This window comes from Crocodylus siamensis, chromosome 3, assembly GCF_052110815.1.
Source record: "Crocodylus siamensis isolate JL-2025a chromosome 3, ASM5211081v1, whole genome shotgun sequence".
Classification (NCBI taxonomy): Eukaryota; Metazoa; Chordata; order Crocodylia; family Crocodylidae; genus Crocodylus; species Crocodylus siamensis.
The window spans coordinates 200756655-200768814 of record NC_143397.1 but is presented as its reverse complement, the minus strand read 5'-3'; the positions used below and the strand labels follow the sequence as shown (position 1 = coordinate 200768814).

At 41.6% G+C, this 12160-nt stretch overlaps 1 protein-coding gene across 18 annotated transcripts in view; it reads left to right on the top strand.

The window, feature by feature from the left end:
* Positions 1–12160, top strand: part of EYA1 (EYA transcriptional coactivator and phosphatase 1) — a 268703-nt gene that overhangs the window by 204397 nt on the left and 52146 nt on the right. For 15 of the 18 annotated variants that reach the window (XM_090040155.1, XM_090040152.1, XM_090040154.1 and 12 more), the window contains 2 exons: positions 3260–3402; positions 5477–5560. In XM_090040155.1, the coding sequence (XP_089896281.1) occupies positions 3260–3402; positions 5477–5560 (227 nt within the window). The remainder of the gene's footprint in view (positions 1–3259; positions 3403–5476; positions 5561–12160) is intronic. The other 3 variants (XM_090040161.1, XM_090040160.1, XM_090040158.1) reach the window with 1 other exon arrangement.

Sequence of the window (12160 nt, the reverse complement as noted above, 5' to 3'; positions counted from 1 at the left end):
AATCAGCTATTAGATAAAAGTGCCCAAAAAAGCCCTACTAAAGTGTCCAGTCTTTACAGCTGCTGCAGAGACAGGTAGAAGTAATGCACTGTCTTTTCTGGGCATGCACAGAGCTCAGCATGGAAACACACTGAGTTAAAAGTAAAGTGCCAGGGGGTTTTTGCCTTTTTTTTTTTAACATCAACAGGTATCCTCTGGCAAAAAAAAAAGTTCGGCATTCATGTCTTTAAGTAATTCTGACTCACGCGAGTAGTGATATTAGCTTCAAAGGTTTTTAGAGGTCTAACTCAATGTAATCTTTGAATTCAGCAGGACATTTTTCTCGGTTTAAAGTAACTCACGTGAGAGAGGATGCCCAGATTTATTTAACAAATTGTAGTACTATATTTTATATACAGATAAACACCTCCATTAAACTAATTACTATTCTTACAAGCATAAAATACTATTAAGCTTGAAAGAGTGAAGATTTTTTTTCAGTGAAGCTTGATGTTCACTGAAAAAAATTCAGTATATGTATTGTTACATAGTGAAAATTCTAACTCCTTCATGAGAAACATTTAGACATCTCTTTATTCTAGCCATGAAAACGCAGTTTTTTCTTTTGAAATTAGAATTTGAAATAGAAGATGTCAAAGAGGTTCAAAATTACATACCAGATTGTAAACTGTTAGGATGAATAATTTGCATAGGCTATTTTACCTTGCATAACAGTGTTCGGGACCTCAGTGTTGTTGACGGGGAGTTGGCTGCCAATGTCAGAGGGAAGGGAAGGAAGAAGAGCATTTATGTATAGCTAAAGCACATGTGTAAGGGAGGTGGGAAGAGGGGAAGGAGAGCCCAAGCAGTGACTGCCATTGTAGAAGAGAAAGGAAAAAGCAGGGAGGGCTGCAGAGGGAATCAGTGGCATGGCTGAGGGCAGGGTAGGAGATGCACCAGGCCAGGCTGCTTGACACTGATGTTCTGTGTGCCTTGGGCTGGATCCAGTCATTCACGAGCCAGATGCAACCACCACCGTGCTATACCAGAAAACACCATGTACTGTATTTAACTCAAATAAGGACTACCCTGATTATAAGACCCCAATAATTAGATTCTGTCTATGGAATCTTTATAAGTTTGTTATAATTTTCTAGGTATAGAATCTAATTATTGAAGGTTTGCCTTGAATTTGTCTCCTTCCCACTGCTACAGCAGGGAAAATAAAACTGGAAGGTTAGTAGCCCTTTTGCTTTCTGCTTTCCCTCCAACTTTTTCCCCTGGCAGCCCCTTCCCCCTTTCTTTACTGTGAGACCCTGCTCTTATTGAGTGTGTGAAAGTGAGAAGCAAATATGAAAACAATAACCTTGAAATTAAATATGGCTGTAGCAATTTGTATATAGTACCCATAGACTTAGTTCATCCAGAATTGATGCAAATTACCTGTTTTTTGAAACTGCTGCAAGTTTTAGCATAGGTACTCCATGAACACACTTTTGAACATCACTTTGGCCCATACTTATATCTAATATAAACTATGCATGGTACTTAGTCTCAAGCAAAAAGGCTCATGATTTACCACATAGTTCATTGGGCTAAGCCCTACCAGAGCATTTCAAGCCATAGCGAGCCATGACATTGCATACAGTTCACCCAGAATCCTTCTGTCATGTCCTTTCAGCCTGCTTCATATGATTAGTGTGGCCCTACCCTCCATGGTGACCCCACAGCTCAGCACTGCTCAGAATGTGTGTATACTCCAGATACTTCCCCCTCCCCCCCCCAACAAAGGCTCCATGTGCTAATTAGGTCTCACGCATGACTAGAGCCAGGTGTTCTTGTCACAAGTACTAAGATGTTCCAAAAATATATATGCAGAAAAGGCACAGAGCAACCTGGTCTGGCTTTACATTGTACAGAGCAGAGCCACACTAATTGTATGCACCAGTCTGAGAGAGGAGGCAACAGAGAACACGCGGTTGTGGCTCACCATGACTTGAAAAATTGTTGGCAGTGTGGGGGTTGCGCTTAATGGGCATTAGCATATATCTTATTCAGAGGGGCTTCACTGATCTGTCCTTGTGGTAGATTCCCATGAGGATTTCTGGCACCAGGGGAGGGTGTTGGAGCTTGTTCTGGTCTCTCGGAGTGCTGGCCTGGTATTGCAGTATCTCCAGGCCTGGTGCTTGTTCACTCCTGGGGGAACAGCTATTCTTTCTTTTTTTTATTTTTAAGGGACACGCACGCACATGCGCACGGTTCCTATTGGCATGTTTGCCCAATATGGCCTTGTATTTTATAGTCAGGTTCAGTGTTAGCTGCATTTAATCAAATTCATAGTTGGTTTCTTTTGCTAAGCATATGCTACTTTTGGCAGGAGTTTAATGATAGACAATGTATTTAGTGAGATTTTCTTCTGCATTATTATAAGACAAGGGCCCTTTGTTCCCCTGCCACTCACTGTGTGTGGGGCCTCATTTTGTCCCCATCCCCAGGTGACCCCAGCCCCTGTACAGCAGGTGGGAATGGCTTTGTTGCTTCTCCAGTCTTAGGACAGTGAAGTAAGGCAGGAAGGGGGTAGAGAGGAAGAGGCAGGGACAGGGCATTTCTTTGAGCAGGAAGGGGAAGAGAGAGAGTATATTTACCTGCTTTTGGAACTTGAAAAAGAAGTGAAGAACACTTTTCAGATTTCCTCAATTTATAAAACAGGATTAAACTTTTAAATTAGACCTATCCTGACCTATTTCAGAACTCTTGGTCTCTGTCTTACTTGAAGAGGATTCTCCTGAACCAAACAGAAGCCATAAGAAGAATTAATTTTATAATTCTGAAAAGATGTAAAAATTAAATATTAGTCTTTTAAATGAGATCAATTGCAACAATAGTTTTTTGCATTCACAGGTCACTATGATGGTAGTATTAGACAGATTTTGAAAAATTGTGTTTCAAATTACAACAAGCTTAAAATTGTTGGAAAGAGATTTGAGGAGAGGATAAAAGATTGGTTTGATTATTTGGAAGCATGAGGATTTTCTGGAATTTTTTCAATGTTATTGTCTCTTGGCTGAGGTAAATTTGATTACTTTTGATTACTTACAGCTGCTAGCTGGTAGAGTTAGTTTGTTTATGTATTACTATTAATGCTTTCAGGTCATTATTTTGGGCTAATTATAGTCGGTGTATCCAGAGCTTTTCTATGGACATTTTGTAATGCCAAATCTGAAGAAATAAACTAAAATTAACATTTTAAACAAAGGTGAAAGTTATTTCTCTATTGCAGCAGAGTACAGTACAATCCACAGTCCATCGACGCCCATTAAAGACTCTGATTCAGATAGATTGCGTCGTGGTTCTGATGGAAAATCACGTGGTCGAGGCAGAAGAAACAATAACCCTTCACCACCACCTGATTCTGACCTTGAGGTATGTTATAACCCACCTGAAAACCAAGAAGTTTACAACAAAAGCAGAAATGTTTCAATTTGTACACGAGGTACTTAACATAGCAAAACAGCCATTATTCAGTTGCTTTATGCCTTGATCCTGCTCCCTAGTTTGTCCTCCTGTCCAGACTATCTCAGAGTCAGGGACCCCTAGAATACATTCTTTCACTTTCCAAAGAATTGAAGCTGTTATACATTATGGGAGATGTTGTATATTCAGGGTTCTGTAATATTTATACAATGGCTTTTGAATTTTTCTGCAAATACATAATTTACTATAGGTAAAGTTTTTCAAAATGCCTAAATCCATTAAAAGTGGACTTAAACTCCTAAAAAAGGTACTTTGTAAATTCCACCCCCTTGTTTTTCAGTTTAGCCTCTGAAAATGTTTACTGAAAATGTTTACTTTGTGGTCTAAACCAGAAAAAGGCAATTAAAATCTACTAGTTATAACTTTGAATTGCTTTGTTCATATATTTCAGATTTTCCTGACAGTTGGCTTTTAAATTTCAAAGTTTACTTCATGGATTTTCCCCCCGCATGTGTTTTAACACCATCTACTATTTTGTTTCTTAACAGAATAATTTATTATAGTAGAAAACTAAAAGACTGTTTTAGACTGGTTGGGACCAACTTGCATTTCTGAAAATACATTATGGCTGCATACAGATGTTAATTTCTACCAGAAGAAATTTCCATTAGAAAAATAGCCTGGGAGCTGGACTGTACATGCAGGCTCTCCAGCCAGAGATACTAGAGGTCTCTTAGGCAGCCTATTACTTGACAGCCTCTCCTCTCCCCTGCCTGGGAAGATGAGAGGCTGCCAGGTGGCAGTTTGCAGGTTCCACAGATAGCCAGGGAGGATTCCAGCCCTGGAAAACTGCCCCCCCACCACCACTTCATTACGCCCCATTCCACAGTTGACTGATTGGCAGGAAGGGGCCATTCTTCTGTGGGAACCCTCCCAGTTCTCCCATGCAGGAAAATAGCCACAGAGGAGTACAGGGAAAGGGGCAGGGTACTTAGCTGCTGTGGCAAGGGGCTGAGAGCCTTGCTTTGGGGACATTGCAGCCTGCCTTATCCCATGCTGAAATAGATTGCTGTAGGGTAAGGCAGGGGAATTTTGCTATGACAGCAAGGCTCCTGAGCGTCGCTGCTGTGGTACAACAGACTCATCCTGCTTTGCTGTAGATCAGCTGGACAGCGTGGGCAGCAAGAGGAAGCTGGAGGGACTGGGAGGTGGACATTTGGAGGCTTTCCCCAAGCTAGACTGCCAACCTCTCTGGCTGCCCTCGTGGCTGCTCTCTGCCTGCTTCCCTTTCAGCTGAGCAGTGAGGGTGGAAAAAGCAGTGACTGGAAAGTCAGTGCCAGCTTCCCCTTTTTATCCCCAGCTGGGTGGTGCGGGCAGCAGTTTAAAAGCCAGAGGAGGCAGGAGTCTGGTTTGGGGAAAGCCACTGAGCCACTCAGCTTGCAGCTCCTCTGGTCCCCTTGCCACCTGTGCTGCCCAGCTGACTTTGAGCACACTGTGGCAAGGCAGGCTACTGAGTCTTGCAGCTGCAGCAAAATCTCCCTGCCTCATCCTGCATTGGAACCTCAGACTAAGCAGGCAGCGACCAGCTGGTGGCTGCTCCTCCCCTCTGCTCCTGGTCTACCAGATGGGGAGAGCAATGTCCCCGTGCCTTCTCCAGACTGGTGACACTGGCCTCCATAAGGCACAGATGCCTTTCCCCTGGCTCCATTCCTTCCACTTATAGGGAGGAGTTAAGTCTGGACAAGTTTGCAGATGTTCAGTCTCCCAGGAGAAGCTCTCTGAAGAATGTTTTAACCCTGGTTGTTCCTTGGTTATCTTTCTCCCGAAGCAGCCATTTTTGCTCTGGGAGAAGAAAACTTGAATGTGTGCATAATTCATGTGTCTACCAGGAGAAACAGAACATCTGCATATGATCTATGACTGTTTTAATAAAGTGTTCTCATTTGTTCACATACTGATTTAAGTTTTAAATTGCCAAATCAGCTTTACAAAAGAACACATTAATTTGATTCTCTTTTTACAGAGAGTATTCATTTGGGATTTGGATGAGACGATCATCATTTTCCACTCCTTGCTCACAGGGTCCTATGCTAACAGATATGGGAGGGTAAGTGTCAAGAAACAGTACCAACATACAATAACGTTTTTCTATATAGGTATGGATACACAAGATGGGCCAGAATGCTAGTTTTATCCCCTCAAAAACAAACTGGGATTTGAAGTATCATGATGGATAGAAAGACTTATACATGGAAGGTTTTGCTGACTTCTGTTCCTCCTGTACTCCCCTTCCTCTAATAAATAAAAATGAAAACATTATTATCAGTGATAATCAAAGGCTCCATAAGTGCTGAATGTCTGCAACTCTTGCTGTTAGTACCAGAACAGAGCAGGTTGTAGCTTCTGTCATCAAATGCTCAATGAATTGAAGGAGCAGGTCATAAAGTGTCCTTTTTGTCTCGGTGATCAAACATGAAATACATTTGTTTGTTTCAAATAGTCAGTAATAAATAACACTGTGGGACCAGTGACTCTTTAAGTGCAATATTTTTGTCCAAAGTTCGGTCTTTTAAGAGCATAAGAATGTAAGTGGTCAGACCATAGGGTCAACTTTCCTGTTTCTTTCAGTGGCATTAGGGGTATCAAACGCATCTGTGCCCTGGGCGAGAGCCAGAATGTGAGGCTTTCTGTAGGATAGTTGTGGACTGTAAGGAGCCTTCTGGACTGGATATGGATATGGATCCAGGAGAGCAAGAGTGGCAGTGATGTGGTAGAGTGCAAGGGGTGAACTGTTGTGCAGGCAGGACAAAGGGCATTGGTGATGGTGGCAGTGTGGGCAGTGGCATGAGGGTGCAGAGGGCAGTGGCAGAGGCTCTACGTGCAAGCGATAAACAGGCCCACTGGAGACCTGTCACTGGGAATGTAGTGGCAAGCCCTGCCCTCAAATTCCTGGAGACCTGTAGACTGGATTAAATGGCTCTGCAAGTTGCATACAGCCTGTAGGCTGCATGTTTGACACCCCTGCTGATTAGAGTATGCTAAGGGAAAGAGCATTCCAAACTGAGCTCTTCCCCAATCCTTTTCCCTTGCAACTGCCGTCATTCAGAGTCTTAGGAAGTCCTGATTTTTAGGTTTTACTCTTTAACTAGTATGTTTTATACCCACTGATAGACCTATCCTGCATGAATTTGTTTGATCTACTATTGAACCTGATTCGTTTTCAACCTCTCTATCTTACAAGTTCCACAAGTTACTTACACACCATGAAAAAGATCCTGCTAATAATTTTATTGTATATTCCTTAATTTTAGTATGGTGAGAAATATTTAAATATTAAATAGTTATTTACTTTCTCCACCCCATTCTTTATTTTATAGAATTGTATCATATCCCCCCTTCAGTTGTCTTTTATCTAGTCTGAAAAGTGCTCACCTATTAGCCTCTCCTCATACAGAAGACATTCCATATCCCTCATCCTTTCTCCACCTTTTCTATCTTCACTATATCCTTTTGGAAAAGGGGGGGACCAGACTTGTACACACTTATTCAAGATTTGAATGTACCATGGATTTGTGGGGTGATAAATGACATTTTCTTTTTTGTTTTCAGTTCCCTTCTTCATAATTCCTTATGTTTCCAGAGAACCACCCACAATAATTCTCTTTCTTGAGTACTGACAGTTAATGCAGCCCATTATTGTGTATGTGCATCTTAGGTTATTTTTCCTAATGTGCATCATTTTGTACTTATCGGCATCAAACTTCACTCCATTTAGTTCTTCTTCTTTAGTTCTTCCTCCACTTCTGTGGGTCTTTTGTTGTTGCAGTCTAAATGTTTCTTTGTGAGTACAGCCTCTGCTGCTGTTCATGTCTCAAACTCTCCAAGCAGACCTTTTGACTGTTACTTTGGAATAGTTTATTCAATATTCATAACTGCTTCCCACAGGAGAAATACACTTGTGAATGAAATCAGTTTATAAATTAGCATGCCATAGTCAAATGGTTCACTGTTATCCACGCTTCATAATATAACACAATGACTCCTGGTTGAAATATACCTGATCTGTCTTGAGCATGATTTTTAAGTTGGCCTTATTACTGGTTAGATTATTGATTGCAGCACCATTTAAAAGATGCATACAGCTACATAGATTTTTGCATCTTGTTAAGAAAGTTGAATGTTTGACTTTAGAATTTTGAAATTAATCAGTATGACAGTATAACATACTGCAAATAGATCATTATTCTTATAAAGTTGTAAAGACCTAAAAATGATCAACTGGGAATTAACTTCTGTAAAAGTATAGCTTCTAAATTATACTTTGGTATGAAATAGCTGTTATGTGAAACTCTTTTTTGACAGTCCCATCCTACTCTACTTTTTAGTTTGCTATTTAATTGCTCCCTGTAAAAGTATTAATAAATATATCTTTGTGTCTGCTTAGAAGGTGAAATTCAGTTATAGGATAAATTCAAATTATTCTTTCTTGATTTTTTTGGAATCAACTTGTTTTCTAGGGGCCTGGTCTTAGAAGCTTTTTATTCATAACAAGTAACATTTATTCAAGCAAATAGGACTACAAGTGCTGCTTGAAATAAGTAAGGGTTATATAATCAAACCCTACTTTTTCACTTTCAGAGAAAGCCAAATGATTGACTTGCACCAAAACATTTATGATCTTTCAGTTTCTATGCACCCCATCAATATGAAGTGGATGTCAGGCTTTAAAAATTCCACACAAAATGACTAAATTCAAAATTCTTCAAAATTACTCTGTAATATTATATAGTCATGTTATATTTGCATAAAAATTAAATGTTTCACTAACATTGGACCAGAGGTTCTCTCAGACTAAGGCAAAGCCCTCAACAAGCTGACAAATATAAGCAGCATATAAGCAGTGGAAACAGGGAGAGATTCTGTCAGTTCTCGAGAGAACTCCAGATCAAACTCCTCCCCTTGGTTCGGTGGCCTGTAGTAAACTCCTACAGTTAGGTCTCTCTCACCTCGCCCCCCACAAAGCTTGACCCAGAGGGTTTCAAGCTGCTTATCTTTGGAGCCAATGTCAGCCTCCAGAGAGGTGTACTGCTCTCTCGCATAGAGAGCTACCCCTCCGCCTCTTCTCCCTGCATGGTCCCTTCTGTGCAGGGTGTAGCCCGCTATGGTGACACTCCAGTCATGCGAGGAGTCCCACCAGGTCTCTGTGATCCCTGCTAGGTCCTATTGCCCACTAGAGAGCAGGATGGCTAGCTCCTCCTGCTTGTTCCCCATGCTCCTGGCATTCATATACAGGCAGCTGAGGCCCCCAGCTGACACCCTTGATTTCCTGAGATGTTGTGGGAGAGCTGTTCCATTAGCATTTTCAAAAACAATTATCTTGGTGTCCCCCATATGGAAACTTTCTTATGTGCCAGTCCCCAGGCATGCTCCACTTGGAATTTCCCCATCCCCCAGCAAAGTCAGTTTAAAGCCTTGTCCAGTAGTTACAGTGTCCATATAGTTAGTGCTACAATATAGGGAATGATTACCTGTTTAAAAATACTTTGTGATGCATTTAATTTTTTTAGCAACAGCAAATAATGTGGGGGGATGTGGGTGCACTAGAAGGGTGCAATAGGCTACAAGCTGACCTTGACAGGTTGCAACGGTGGGCGGATGAGAATAGGATGGGGTTTAACACTGATAAGTGCAAGGTGTTGCACATGGGGAGGAAGAACCGGCACCACACTTACAGGTTGGGGAACTCCCCTCTTGCCAGCACGGAGACGGAAAAGGATCTTGGAGTTGTCATTGACTCCATGATGAACATGGGCCAGCAGTGTGGGGAGGCAGTCAAGAAGGCCAACCGTACCCTGGCATGCATCCACAGATGCATCTCGAGCAGGTCCAGGGAGGTGATACTCCCACTCTATGCGGCACTGGTCAGGCCGCAGCTGGAGTACTGCGTCCAGTTCTGGGCGCCACACTTCAAGAGGGACGTGGACGATATGGAAAGAGTCCAGAGGAGGGCCACTCGTATGATCAGGGGTCAGCAGGGCAGGCCTTATGAGGAGACGCTACGGGACCTGAACCTGTTTAGCCTCCACAAGAGAAGGTTAAGGGGGGACCTTGTGGCCTGCTACAAACTGGTCAGGGGGGATCAGCAGGTATTGGGGGAGTCCCTGTTCCCCCGTGCGCTGCCAGGAGTGACCAGGATTAACGGTCACAAGCTGGCGGAGGGTAAGTTTAGATTAGATATTAGGAGGCGCTACTTCACAGTCAGGGCGGCTAGGGCCTGGAACCGGCTTCCAGGGGAAGTGGTGCAGGCTCCTAGCCTGGGGATTTTTAAAAGGAAGTTAGATGAGCACCTTGCCGGGGTCATCTGACCCCGGTGCTCTTTCCTGCCAAGGCAGGGGGTCGGACTAGATGATCTACCTAGGTCCCTTCCGACTCTAGCTACTATGAAACTATGAAATAGAAGCAGTACCACAGTTCTTTCATTTCACTTACTTGTTGTTTATTTCTCCAGATGTAAATATTTAAAAAACCACTTCATCAAGAAATGCATATTCCTAAACAATTATCTTACAAAAATATAATAAACCCAGCAACAGGAAAAATACCATTTAAAAATTAAGAAAACAAACTCAACTCAGTTGGACCCCACCAGCTAAAAAAGAACTTGTTTCCATCCTGCATCATTCTGAGAAACATCTTCCCAAAAAAGTAGATTGCCCAGAAAGTCTCCAGATTTGGGTTATTTTAGACCATGTGTGAGGGAAGTAAGAGATCTCTATGCCAGCTGCCATCTCAAACACATCTATTGTTTGCAACTGATGAAATATAGTAGTGCCTACACTGTATAGTCATTTTTTTAAAGCGTCAGTGACGGTATACTTTTCTGCTGTTGTATTTTTTTTCTCTATACCGTTTCTCTTAATTAGAGGCTAAAACGTAAATTTAAAATATATAGTTTTCTGAGACTGGTGATAATACTTATCATTATTTTGCTGGAAAGTGCCATACATACATACTAGAGATAAGCAGCATAAAGATGGCAGTCAAGTAGGGTATGAGTTCCAAAGAGTGGCAGTGGAGTGTCAGCATGGAGTGAGGGGGTCTCACTCTCCTGTTCCCCACTGCACCTAAACTTTTTAGTTTCAGGCCCCACAGCAACCAGCAGCCCTGAGGTCATGTGTGTCAGTAAGGGTAGGACACCCTGATAAATGTAGTTCAGTTCAGTAAGCAACCATGTTCAGAGGTGGGGGGCAAGATGTCACCCCCTTTTTCTGCTAAAAACAAGAGTTTTTTGTCCTGCTCGACATAAGGTGACATCTTCCCTCAGCAGCATTACATTCCATCTTCTGCTCCTGGGTACTGTCCACTGCCAGAGCCTCTGGAGCTAGGATGTACAAAGGTAAGAGGTAGGAAGGACTGCCCCCGGCATAGCCCTGGCCAGTTACACTTCTGCTGTAGATCACTTAATGTGCAAGTTAAAAGGGATGAACAGCACAACAGCAGTTCCATCAGTTACTTGGGACAGCTTATTTAGACTGCTGATGTATTTGTGCCAGTAAATGAACACTGGATTTTTTTTGCCACACTGCAGAATTAGGACTAGCTGAAGCAAGGTATACAGGGTGTTTATAAAGTCCTTGTGTAACTTTCAGTTTTAATAACTTTAGATGTACGCATGATAGAAGCAAACTATAAGCAGCAATTAAAATCATAATTCATTAAGTTCTAACACAATAGCTCAAATTTCTAGATTTCAACATAATTACCATCTTTATTGATACATCATTCAATCCAAATTTCCAACACGGAGAAAACATTTTCCAGTTGCTGCTGAGTCATTTCATGAATTGCATTTGTAATCCTTGCCCTATGCATATTTTGTACTATGCTAAAAAACATAATGACTAATTCTTTCAGTCACCATTTACAGTTTGCTTCTACCATGTGTATTCCAAAGTCAATATATTGAAAGCTGCACAAGGACTTGCTATTGTATAACAATGTTGAGAGTGCATCCTACCACCTTTGGCTATAGTCTGTGGTAATAAAGCATTTTGGAAAGCATGGTTGTTTTAACAAAAATAATCAGAGGATGGAAAGTAGGTTTCCATTCATTAGAACATCTTAGAGTTGGGGGGGAGGAGGGGGGCACTATTTAGGCAGGAGGACCAGTTAAGTTTTGGTGACCTGTTGAAGGCCGCAAACATAAAATGAATGGTGTTTTTAACAATAGCTGTACTTTAAAAATGGTTATGGCATTTATAGTATAAAGGATCCTTCATGTCATTTCCACACTTAATCAAAATAACAATGCTTATTAATATGCATAACAACACTTATTAATATGCTAATGAACATAATACAGGTTTATCCAAAACATATTTGCAGGCCAGACAGAATAATTCAGCAGCCTATGGACTGTATTTTGCCTACCCCTACCTTGGAGTAAGAATGTGCCTGCTTTACAAGTCTCCATTTTAGTAATAAAAACATGTACTTCTGAATCCTGGTTGTTTTGTGTTTTGTATGTAAATTTTACTCCACGTGTTTTTCAGACTATGAACTGTTTTTAAATAGTTCAGGCTATGAACTGTTTTTAAAATACCCCAAAGGTTAAAGTCATAGATGGAACATACTGAAAAGACTGAGAAAATACAGGAGGAATCCCTCCTCCCCACCCCCCCACCTTGCCTCCTTTTATCTAGTTTAC